Source organism: Electrophorus electricus, chromosome 6 (genome assembly GCF_041902795.1).
Source record: "Electrophorus electricus isolate QZ-2024a chromosome 6, ASM4190279v1, whole genome shotgun sequence".
Classification (NCBI taxonomy): Eukaryota; Metazoa; Chordata; class Actinopteri; order Gymnotiformes; family Gymnotidae; genus Electrophorus; species Electrophorus electricus.
In genome coordinates, this window is record NC_137502.1 from 22540376 (window position 1) to 22553353 (window position 12978).

Below are 12978 nucleotides of genomic sequence, written 5' to 3' on the forward strand. Positions count from 1 at the left end.
CACCAGTCTTTTTCTTTTCTTTTCTTTTCTTTTCTTTTCTTTTCTTTTCTTTTCTTGTCTTTCTTTTTCTTTCTTTCTTTCTTTCTTTTTTAAAACTGTTCACGTTATTTAGTCTTCGAGAATTACAGTCTTACTGGAGTGTGAAATATATTTTTTCATATTCAACCAATGACAGCTGGACAAATAGCAACAATCTCTTATCTTAATCTGTCTGTGGTGGAACCGTGCCTGCAGTCTACAGAAGAATGTTATTTTCTGAACCCGAACAACCAAAGAGCTAGTCTCTCACCAGCTGAGAAGCTCCCATACCTCTCTCTATCTGTACTTCCCAATCCCCTTTTCAAGTAAGAAAACAGTGTTATGTGGAACTAAGTTTCTGAATGACAGACATATTGATGACTTGGTGGTTTATTGTGAGGTTTTCTGTGAGCAGAAAGGAGTACAAGACAACATATCAAAAGATATTTGTTTAAACCTGAAACTAAGTTGTAATATATTATTATTATTAGTAGTAGTAGTAGTAGTAGTAGTAGTAGTAGTAAGCTTTATGATATCATATGCAGTATTCACTTATCAAGGAGTCCATTACCCATTGGCCATTACCCTTAAGATTCTAATCATTTAATGTAGTGGTTATGAGATTTGCATGGGAGATTTTTCAGTCTGGGTACAAACTAAAGCAAGTTCTTGGTGGTACAGATATATACCTTATAGACTTTCTGTTTTACCTGAAAAAAAAAGGAGATCTAGAAAGTGCAGGCAACATGACAGAATTAAATATGATTCATGATTACTGATGAATTTACAAGAATGTTTTCTTTTTTTGTTTTTAGGAGAGAGTGCAAAAGGGTTGTCTGGACACATCAATTGTCTTGCAGTGTTGGGGATTCTCAGCAAAGTGCATTTTGCCTCCAGCCCTGTGTTCTTCGAACACAATCACCTAAAGCATACAATGTCATCCATATTAAAACAATATGAAACATAGTTTTTACAGAAGGACTGTTGTAGCTTGCAGAAGCAAGCCTGATGATAACAGGGAAAAGGAGGATAATATTTCCTTATTATTTAGTATGTGATCGTATACGTAATAAGTGCTATTTAGCTTTTTCCTTGTTGGTTTACCTGGTTATCTCCACTCTTCAACCATGAGGCAGGGAGATAGAGGGTGTTTTGAGGACCAACAGACCAGTGGCGTCCAAGATTTTGCCCATTAACAAAGACCACTCCTTTGCTCCACCCCTGGTAATGAGTTAGCAAGACTGTCAATTTACATGTCCTGTTCTAGTAAGCTTTTATAATATTGTATAGTTTCAAAGATATAGAACAAAGTATAGAACATCGTTTGCTTAACATACTGGCAGCTTGACAAAGGTGTCTCTTGGCTGGCCATCCACTGCCATACTACCTCTGAAAAATGCTGGGTACAGGGGCTTTTCATCTGTAGATTTCCACTTCAGTGACTGTAACCTAGTATGTGGAAATATACAGATATTTATAAGGGGTCAACCACATTTGTAGAGTAGATTAGAGTAAAGTCTAAACAGTTCATTTAAGAAGACCCTAGACAAAGAGCATTTTGTTTTGTTTTGGCCAAGTTCTTGATATTAAAAAGTGTGCTGCTGTACCTAAAATTGTGGACACAAGCACCACTCTCCCAGCTCAGGCACAGTTCTTTCAAGCATTCATTGCATTATCTCACAGTGGGTTCATCCTTCTGCATAAACCTCAGAAGCTCCTATTTAAAAACACCAGCCCCTATTGGCTAGCAGCCGGGAAGTGCATGTTGAGGCACAGATGCCCTTCCTCCGTATATAGCAATCGACGCAGCATCATGTTGTTGTTCACAAACTTCTTGCTTCACTCAGAAAGCTCTACCTCAACATGGCCGCACTGGATGCTTAGCTTAATTGTCAACAGCTAACAACCTGGTGCAGTAGTGCTAACCTTTTTTCTTCACCATAGGAAGAGGCTCGGGGCTAACAGAGTTTGACTGTCTCCAAACAGCACACCTTCTCAGCTAGATGGACCATATGGACCGCACCAGATGGACCATATTCATCAGCCTGTGATAAGCCCAGACAGCGCATGCCTCTCACTCAAGAGTCTCAGTTGTAGGCTGGTGCACCAAGGTAGCCTATACGACAAAGACCTGCTGTTGGAATCCATACCGGGTTTGACCACGGGTGTTACTCTAATGAGGAGGACTGCAACAGGTCAACCCTCAGGGCCTGACAGAAGCAGTGCCGATGCACTGCCCCTTAGCATGGATCTGCAATGCACTGCAGAGCTGTTGGGCATTCTGTGGCCCAAGCTACTAGTGTAGACCCCGAGCACCCTCTACGAATGGAAGTAGCTACCTACAGTCAACTGGACAGCGGGACAACTTCTGTCAATCTTCCCCCTATGCAAAGAGGTGGCCACTTGCTCCTGGAACTAACCCTTCTCTGCTAAAAATCCTATTCAGGGGGGTTCAGTGCTAGATTGTGTGGGCATGGGGGAAAAAGTGGTATTTTCACCTACGGGTTGAGCATGTGGAAGCTTTCCACCTGCATCCAGGTTAGAAAACCATGCTAGCCCTGCCTTCCCCTACAAGTCTGATGGCTCCTAGTCCTCCACGACTGAAAAATCATACCCATCTGTGGCCACAGCTGTCAGAGTCCTTAAATTTGGTTCATACCTACTGCAGACGCGGTCACCCCATGAACATAACTGGCACATTTTTAGGGAGTGGTATATGAAATCACAGGTGTAGGTGTTCTGTCCCATTATGTCATTTTTACAGGAACCTTGGAGACAGGCAAGGTCTTTTCCACCATTAAAGAGTATTTGGCTGCCATCTCCTCTTGCCACATGGACTTTGATGACACAATATCAGGGCATCACCCCCTCATATATCTTTACAGGAAAGTAGCATGCTGGCATTGCCCAGTGTCAAAACTGCTCACCAAACAATGGGACCTTTCATTGGTTTGTGCGTCTTCATAACGTGGAGCTCAAGACATTGTCACTGAAGTTGTTCCTATTGCTGGCACTGGCATCAGAAAAACAGGATAGTGACATTCATATATTTTTGGTATATCTGATGTACATCCAGTTCACAAAAGGGGATGGGGAGGTTATGTCGAAACCTTATCCTACATTTTTCCCCACAATTTTTGTTTTGTCAACAGCCTCCCCCTTGCATTGACAGCTTTCTATCCCCCCACATTTTCTTCTGAAGAGCAGGAATGGTTGCATATGCTGTGTCTGGTGCACCCGCTGCGTCTTTGCATAAACAGGACAGAGGGATTTAGGGAGAATAAATATCTTAGATGAAACCTCACACTGGTAAGCCTATACCTAAGTAAGCAATGCCTATCCCACTGGAGAGGAGGAGCTAAAGCCCTGGCTTACATCAACAAGGACATGCAGTCCCCAGCTGGCTTGCATGCACATTCTGCTAAGGGGTATGGAAACATCCTGTATGTTCTGTTCTATTCAAGAGATTTGTGCAGCAGCTAGTTGGGCCTCAGCTCATATGAGGTTTATGAGTTTTTAAAGGCTCACTGTGCCTACTCTGGCAGGTAGTGGTGCTGTGTGTAGGCAGGTCTTATGGGTAGGGAATGTAAGGTTCTTAGGGCAAGTGATGAGTGATTGGATTGCATGGGCTTTGTGGCAGCTGGTCTATGAAGTAAGGTTGTCAGAAATATGGGAACTGGCATGTCCCATAGTGAGATACCAAAACAAATGCTTGAAAGAGGACTTTAGATTACAGACGTAACCCTGGTTCTCTGATAGCATGAGTGAATTATGCCACTGGATCACCTTCCTTGTGTCAAGTGAGTGTCACGCCTTGTACACAGACCCAGCCTACTACGAACTACACTAATCACAAGCCTCCTGTTTGTTCCCAGTCCCCTGAATACTAGTTACAACTGTGTAACTTCCCTCCTGTGTTCTATAGAAGCTGTTCTGTTCAGTTAATCTGTGTGTTTGCTTAGCCATCTGTTTCTGAGCCTTTATTATTGCTAGTCGTTTTTGTCTTCCTTTTTTTTTTTTTTTTTTACTTTTGTCTGTTTACTTGGTTTTTGCTCTCTTGCCTGCCCCTACTTTGGCTATAGTAAATATATTGTCTGCTACCTTGATTTGAGCTTTGCCTGTATTGTTAAATATTTGGATTATCCTTTCCTCTATTAAGTAAAATCAGTTTTCATGCATGCGTCTGTTCTCTGAACCATGACAGCGAGGCAGATGTGTGTTCATTTTGAATAACAATTTGATGTTGTGTCGACCAATAAACACAGAGGAAGGGCAGTTCTTCCCTGATGCATATATCCTGGTTGCTGGCCAGTAGGGACTGCCATATTGAAACAAAAGCTTCTGAGGACTACACAGAGGGGTGTACCCATTGTGAGACTCATGCTATCAGAGAATCATGGTTATATCTGTACCTGAGGTTTGTATCTGGTTCTTGGCAATGGTTTCATTTGAACTGGCAACTTTATACTAGTTACCAATAGCTAACTGAAAACCTTAACTACTGCACTACCACTGCCTCTCATATATGTTTAGCCAATCATTCTCACGTGATATGCGTAGCCAGTCATTCTCAATGGGCATTTATCTGCTCTAATGCAGCAGCAGTTTAAAAAGATAAAGGGACCAGCCCACATCCTTCCAGATTCATTACCAACATTCCAAACCAGTTATACTAATGCTGGGAAGATATTAAAAAGTAGGTATATAAGTTAAACAGTTATATAAGTTAAAGGGTAGCCAACATCTCTAAGAACTGAAGTGATTAACCAGAAACTCTTACAAGTAGATGATGATTACATGAACATCAGACACCATCAAAAACTATTAACATGCTGTAGTGCTTTTCAAGAAACTTTTAAATACAGTGAAAGAGATGCACCTGTCAGTCATAACGGTAAATCATCACCTGTTTATAAAGTTAGGTGTCATATCCAGTGAATACATTGTAAACTTCTTCAGAGGGGTGTGATTAAGGGTGATATCTCCAACAAGACCTATGTGGATAAAAATGCATTAATATTTAGAAAATAAATATGTTTCTTGCCTCTGATTTGCTTGTTGAGGTCACAACACTGCTATCACAATGACAGTAGAATTTTTTGCTAGACGTCAGTATTACATAGGGCTGTTTCACCTTTCCGCTGTTCATTCAGGGCTGGACCGAAGTTCACTCTCCCACAGTTTTCCACAAGCAGACCCAAAATTCTCTCTCTCTGTTCACAGAGATGAACATTATAATGCACATTATTGTGTCCTGTAGACTTTGGAATGAGACAGTTGTTATAATAAATCCGGAGTAACCTTCAGCCAACATGATAAGATTTTAATAGTTATAAAGATTTTTTATCTTGTTTCTTTTTTTAACCTTTGGTTCAGGTGGGGTTTTTTTCTTAGAAAGAAAAAAAGACAAAAAAAAGAACAATAAAGAAAGGGAACACCCTAGGAACACCCCACACAATCAAATACCTAATAAGAACACCTAACCTGTTAACCAGGTATTTAATAAGGAGTGATGTCACTATTTGCCTTCTAAACAGCTTCAGCCCTTCTTGTAATGCAGTCATACTGCCAAGGTGAGGCTCTCAGTGGAGCCCCCAGTTCTTTAAAAGAAGCAGGAATTTATTGTTCATAAGGAAACCGCATTTGTAGCATAACATGCGCTTAGTCCCTCGTTTTTGTCACACAAAAACAGCCAATGAGTAAGATAAATAATTAAGAAATGAAAGAAGAGTAGCTGAAGAAGAATACTAGGTTAATTTGGTGTAAATCTGTCACAATGGGCTGAGATCGAGACTGTTAGCGGACTGCTAGCCAGCTGTTACTGGCACTGAAATGACACAGCACACTCCTTCTAAAGTAGCAGCTGGGTAGAGGGCATTAATGACTAGGGTTTCTCTGTTAAAGGGGTTCACTTGGACGATGTATTTAGATGTTGTTTATTTTAACTGGAGATGAAAGTCTGCAGAGTCATCAAAGTCTTCACAGTCTCATTTAAAAGGCTGTTAATGACATTTTTAAAACCATACCACAATTATTTGTACACAGTACACTTTTATAGACTTAGTATATTATATATATTACTTTACTGTTGCTTCTTTTTTATTATTTTGTTTCGTTTCTGCAACAGATAATTTGTCGACAACCACTTAATCAACCACTTAATCAAGTTACATTATTATTTACCTCACTGTGGGGCACTGCAGTTTCCTGTGTTCTATAGTCCAAAATTCCAATTAGGTGTTTGTCAATGAACACCTACAAAACATTTGCAGATTACAACAAATCTTTGTGAGCAAATAATCTATTTAGATGAGCACAAGTTTTGCTCTGAGCACTTTTCCAGTAAGCATGTCAAAAAAACTTTCAACAACGGTCAAACTATAGCATATGACAATGTTTACCAATAACCAGCATGTCACCATGTTTACCAAACTACATGTCACCATGCTAACCAAACTACAGCATGTAACCATGTTAACCAAACTGTAGCATGTCGCCCTGCTTACCAGGGCTTTATCACGAACATGGTTCCTTGAATGAAGTGCTCCACCTCTGTAAATGCTGGTCTCATAAAGTGTGTATCCATATGACTGACCACTGTTATGATTGACAGAGAGGTTCTCCATATTCACTGGGTCATTCGACTTGAATGGCTAGCAAACAAACAAGACAACATCCACATGTGGCTTTCAGCTGCTTTTGATTATGACCTTTAAAAATAAGGCTGGGCCAGTAACAGCTGGATGAGCTGCTGGGCTAAAAGGCGAATATTAACGGACAAACAAACACAACAGTGAGCAGATGGAAGCAGATGGAAGAAGCAGGTTCACAGTTTTATGAGTTCTCACCATGTCTGTGCATCGCAGACTTTCCCAAAAAGACATGTGCTGAGAAAAGACCACTGGCTCATAAACCTTCCTGCCCTGAACTGCAGGAAGCTGTGGTAACTCTTTATCTGAGAGAGAGAGAGAGAGAGAGAGAGAGAGAGAGAGAGAGAGAGAGAGAGAGAGAGAGAGAGAGAGAGAGAGAGAGAGAGAGAGAGAGAGAAGAAAATGAAAATCCTTCTTGAAGCAGAGGAGGAGAATCCTTTTAGTGCTTTAAAATGCTTCAAGGTGCTAAATAACACCTTACTCTGGTAGCTTCCCAGCAGGTCCCGTAAGAGGTGATATTTAGTGGTGTAGTCCCCACTCTCAGTTAATGGAGCATCATAATCTAGAAGAGAAAACCCTGCTGTGATTTTGCTATGATAACACAGAAGGGCCCCCATAAGGTGGGATACAGACAACAGAAAGATATCCAATTATATTACCACATTGCAAATGTGCCTTTTGTCATACGCCAAACTATTTTTCCAAACGAGAGAGGTCTGAGGGTTCAGTTACTGCCATGCGTCTTAACGCTTAAGAGTCTGTGATGGTTGGAGAGAGGGAAACCTCTCTGTCTGCAGGTCCTTGGCTAACATCTAACTGCCCGCATTGGAAATCACATTCCCATTCCGAGGACTTTATTACTGGTCACAAAAATTACGTAGGCATATATATTACAAACATACAAACATAATTTACGCAATCTTAAATGTGCACTGCCTTCCAGCCACTTGCTCTCCTGAGGAGGTTGTACTGTTTCACTCTTTATTTAATACACAACTGCTTTTAAACGCAATGCAGCATTAACAACAAAAAAAGGAAAGTTGTGTACCATAGCTGTTGACCTGTGGTTTGTATGAGCCAAAGTCTACAGCGCCACTTGTGAACCCAAAGCTGCTTCCACCATGGAACATGTACAGATTGAAGGAGATACCGCGATCCATGAGCTCCTTCACTGCTGCAATCATGTCTGAGTGATTGAAAACACACAACAGCAGCAAGTAAGAAGGGACAACACGTGTCTGCCGTTTATGTCATTTTTCAACGATTCCGCAGAATCAATGTATGTGACACTTAGATTGTACAAGTCACTGTATAAGACAGAGGATAAGGTTGTAGGCTCTGCCGTATTAGATCCTCACCCTGTGCAGAGAATATGTGATGAGGCTCCCCCCAGACATCAAACCAGCCACACCAATACTCCATCACCAGCAAGGGCTTCTGGGGCTGCCACAGGTACAGTTCACATTTTCTCATAAAGACTTAAAGGTACATGCATTATCAATAATGTACACAATAAAAGCATCAACAAAAAACCTTGTCAATTATGTATCATGCCCAACTCTTTTAAATTAGGTCAATTGAGATTATTTTATTAAATATTGAATCATCATTTGCCTACTTAAAAAGGTTTATGACTATTTAATTTTTGATCTGCACAACAGCCAGGTACTGTGCTACTGACCTGCATATCAGCCAGGTACTGTATAGCACCATATGACAGTTTCTGAAGATTGATGGTTTGTAGGACTATGAAAGGAAAGCAGGAAAAACTGTACATCTGTGCCGGAGTGCCTGTAGCCATTGTTTTGGAGACTAAAAAGATACTCTAGCAACAAGTCAAAATGAATTTCTTTCATCATATTATAATGTCATAATTATACATTTTGGCCTGGTTAGTTGTTGGAGTTGAAGCAGAAAGCACTCAACACTTATTGGGATGTAAAATGATATCCGTGCTGTGCTCTTGGAGAACTGTGACTGAATTTACACACGTTACTATTGATTACCTCCTTCCACACCTCCACATTTTAACCCGTCACGATTATCAGAAGTCAATAGAAGCTCTGTGACTCCCCTGGACATCAGAGCCTATAAAAAAACAATGTTAAGCATCACATTATAATGCAACAATTTATTCCCATGGCTCTTTACACTCTACTCAAACAAATTATTATATGTTAATTTTAAAAGGAAAATTACAAACGACAAAAAAGATCTCAGTTTGGCACTCTGTACCTCTTTGACAAATGTCAGGTAATGTTCATCCTTTGCATATGAGCCATACTCATTCTCTACTTGCACTGCAATGATAGGACCCCCTCTACTGAACTGCAAAATTGAAAAATCTTTTATTAAAAAAAATAATAGTAAATGAACGGAATATCAAAGGGACAATAAAACTATATGTTACCTGAAGAGGTGTGACTATTGGTATGAGTTTGTCAAAGTAGGAATTCACTGCAGCAGTGAATCCAGGGTAAGTTGTTCTCAGTTTCATATTTTTATCTCTCAGCAGCCAACTGCAAACACACTGACAGCATAAATGTTTGTAATTCAAACAACATCTCTTGGTTCCTAATATGCGCACAACATTAAGGCCACCTATCCTATAGGCATACCTAAGAGGCTGCTATACTGCATGTAATTGGTGCATTTCAAACCTGTTTCTGAGCATAGAAATGGATGTGCCTACAAGACAGACATCCTTAATGTTTTGTCCAGAATTTGGCAGAGTCTCACCTGGGCAAGCCACCTAAGTCCAGTTCAGCACATATGTATGGCCCTGGCCGTAATATAACCCAGAGGTCTAATGCTGCTGCAAGACTAATGTATTCCCTACAGAATGACAAAGAGTACATAGACAGTTAGTTCCCAGTCAGGTTTGTGTTTAAGAATTAAAATTTATCATGGTTTTTATGAGGTGTCATCATATTTTGTAGGTCCATGTGTGTATTCAATAAAAAAATGTCAAAATGCCATATATATTTGAACATGAGCAACTATTATTTAATGATTATGATATTAATACTGTAATATCTCATTTATAATTTTGTTATTTATCATGTTCTCAGTGATATAGTTACAAATATTCCTTGTTATCACACATTCTCAGTGCATTATCACACATAGGCAGAGTGACAGTCCCTACTCCAGATCCAGCTGATCTTCGAAACGATACATCCCCTTCACTGGCTCATGCAGGTTCCACGGCACATACCTGAAAGAACACCACCAAAAAATTTGTTCAGACATGATGATGCTTTAAGGTACCAGAATTAGCCAAGTTGAAATGAGATCTTACGTAGCGAGGGTATTCAGGCCACAGGCCTTCAGTTTCAGAAGCCTGTCTCTCCAACATGCCCTGGGGACACGGAAGTAGTGGATAGAGCCTCCCAGAATCTGAATGGGAACCCCATCCAGAGTAAAGTGGCTAGAGTCTGCCCTTAATCCCTCTCGCTGGCTCATCCTCCAGCTGCTGACAATAACCTCACATAAGACACAGCTATACAACAGCAGAGTGCTTCCATTAGGACAGATTTCCACATACCTTTGGAATATCATATCTTTTATGATGGTTGCATGTGTTCCTGCCATTAAATTATAGTTTGAAATCATAGAGCATTTTTTATCTTTAAGCTTCTGTGTTTAATCTGTAGCCTACAACACATCTGAAACATTGTGGAAGGTTGTTAAGGAGACACTAGTGGCAGATTACTTCCAAGATACTACGTAACTAGTTGTTCTGTCGAAATACAGTGCTCACTCAAGACATTAATCTAAAACAACAACATATGTCTTAGAAATCCTTTAAACCCCCCCACAAAGGTCAAATTAGAGAAAGCAGTGTCATCTTACCTGCAATGTATGAGTCAATAAGCAGACACTTTGAATTATTCAAAAACGAGTGATCACCTCAGCTGTGAGACATGTGCGTTTAGTACCAGCTGGACCAAAGTGAAATCACTCAGGCAGGGTCCAGAATGCACTGATACAAAGAGGACAAGGGCACTATTGTGGGAAGCAAACACCAATATATTGTTGCAGTGTGAACACATTGGCTATTTTCAAAGCATAGCTGTGGTGCAGTCTGCACACAGGCTTAAGTTCTTTTTTTTTATCATTTACTTATTGTAATGTTATGATATTAAGTCATTTTAATATTAGTTGTTTTTGGTTTTTTTGCCAGGTACATAATATATAACTAAATAAATTTTAATAGTAAATTGTAGAGTTTAAAAAGATCTTTGCCCTCTAGTGGTTAACAACCTCTACACAAGTAATAGTAAGTGGCTTGAGATAGGGTGTTGTGACCTGGTCTAGGCTCAGGCTGTAACTGAATACATTTTTGAATAAATTTGTACATATTCAGTGCCAGTTAAGGCTAGGCTGAAAACTGTACAGTCAGGTATTTTATTAAATACCTCTCATCTTAGGTAAAGGTGTAGATCTGGGGGTCCAATTGGCATTGATAATTTTGGTAAACTGGGATGTTATGATGCTGTCACCTCACCTCTTTTTTTGTGTGTGTCACTCAAGTTTGTTGACTAAGTGCTTCGGAGTGCTGATGTTCCAGGGTGCCCTCATGCCTGTGTTTCCTACTGTCTCTATCCTTTTGTCTGTGCTGCCATAGGTAGAGCTGCCAGAGTCCATCTTAGTACATTATATTGCCCTAATTTGCACACCATTGTACTTGGACTTGCCTATTTGTCTGTTCTCTCTTTCTGCCAAGGTACACCTAGCCCTGATGTGCTGTTACTGAGCCTCAAGCTGTCTCAGCTGCTATGACTCTTCCCACTACTCCTGCGCCTCCCAACTACTTCCCCATTGCCCTTGACGGACGTTTTCGTGCAAGATGGGTTTCTGACACACGTACAAGGTCGAACCCAGTCTAGGACTGTACAGTTATTCTTTTCTCATTACTTATTTTGCTATTTATTGTTTATATGGTTACTACTGTAGAGTCCGTTGTCAGCCAGAGGAGGAGTGCGTCACACAGATATTATTGCTTGTAGTTTTAGCAGCACCTGTATCTGTCTGCTATTGTACTGCTCAGTGGCATTATATCACAAATTTGTTAGCACATTCTCGTTTATGCTTGCTTAATGTGTCCAGAAACTTTCTGTAAACACTGTATATATGAGGCCAACACACAGCCTATAAGTAAGGACAGAAGGGTGAGCCCTAACTTGTGCATAAAAGTCTATACAAATTCTGTATAAGTAGCCTAAGTAGCCTACAATCTCTCCAATTTTACAGTACATGTTAATTTTCATGCTTTATAGCATTGCAGAAACATTTAAAAACAGACCTTTTGTTCTGGCTCTGATGTAAATGCTGCAGGAGAATGATTTGCTGATTTGTAGGTTGCTGTTGCGCTAGTGTTACACCAGCTCTGGGCAATTCCGCCTCTGGCCACCAGAGAACGGTCTTTTTGCCTTTAGTCTTGCAGTCCGCTTGACACTGCCAAATTGGCCAATGCAACAGATTGATAGTAATGTAATGCTATGTAATGCTGTAATGTTAGCGCCATTATTCGTAGTTATTGCTGTGAGCTTATTCTCAATATTGGCAGCTGTGTGACCTTCTGGGAAAAACGTTGTTTCGAGACATTTAGACCGTAATTTCCAGTCTGGTGTGATGAAGTGGACGGTCAATGACGGTGACGACATACGACAACCACATATTTGTTGTCAATGAATAGCTGTCTGCAGTTGACAGCAGCACGTGTTGTACAGCTTGCCGAACTTTGTTAGGTTATACAAGTCGGGAATCGCTATTTTAGAAAGGTATTTCCTTCCATGTAGCTCGTAACGGAAATCAATTGTTGGGCTCGTGGCTTGAAATAAAGGTTTTTCGACCGTGTTGAACACCATTTGTTTAGTGACAAAATATTTTGTAACCGCTAATGTACATGTCTTTCATCGCGCACATGCTTTTATTGAATAGCCTGATTGGTAATGAATGTCATTAAGATTTAGATGACATTTCCGTCAACATTCTTTCCGTATTAAATAACCAGTAAGACTTGTCTTCAAGATTGCATCTCATTTTAATTGCTAAGGAAAAGGCTGAGCTGATAACCCTGCAGCATGAGCTTCACAGTATATAAAGCTTATACTGTAAAACTAGGGGCATTTATTAGATCTAGGAAACGACGGATTGAAGAGGGGGAAGAAAATTATTTCTTTAGTTTGAAGAAACTTCATTTCAGGAATACTTCAATTTGACAACTAAACGTTGACGGTGTTATTACTGGTGATCCACCTAAAACAGATAATACTGTACACATTTTAATATCACTTTATTTACT

At 40.2% G+C, this 12978-nt stretch overlaps 1 protein-coding gene across 4 annotated transcripts; it reads right to left on the reverse strand.

Moving 5' to 3' along the window:
* Positions 1 to 9: 9 nt before the first annotated feature.
* glb1l2 (galactosidase beta 1 like 2) lies at positions 10 to 10630 on the reverse strand. 4 transcript variants are annotated; one of them, XM_027023692.3, is made up of 19 exons: positions 10524 to 10630; positions 9970 to 10140; positions 9817 to 9885; positions 9408 to 9503; positions 9079 to 9187; positions 8904 to 8996; positions 8675 to 8756; positions 8350 to 8414; positions 8027 to 8111; positions 7717 to 7854; positions 7150 to 7230; positions 6867 to 6973; positions 6525 to 6671; positions 6202 to 6273; positions 5153 to 5231; positions 4925 to 5012; positions 1356 to 1467; positions 1123 to 1239; positions 10 to 940 (listed from the first exon to the last, which is right to left on the reverse strand). In XM_027023692.3, the coding sequence occupies exons 2-19, from the start codon at positions 10131 to 10133 to the stop codon at positions 830 to 832; spliced, it is 1815 nt and encodes a 604-aa protein (XP_026879493.2). In that variant the 5' UTR covers positions 10134 to 10140; positions 10524 to 10630; the 3' UTR covers positions 10 to 829. The 4 variants fall into 4 exon arrangements, with proteins under 4 accessions (XP_026879493.2, XP_026879494.2, XP_026879496.2 ...); XM_027023693.3 differs by having other exon boundaries at positions 9970 to 10143; positions 10524 to 10623; XM_027023695.3 differs by having other exon boundaries at positions 9970 to 10170; positions 10524 to 10623.
* Between the last annotated feature and the right edge of the window lie 2348 nt (positions 10631 to 12978).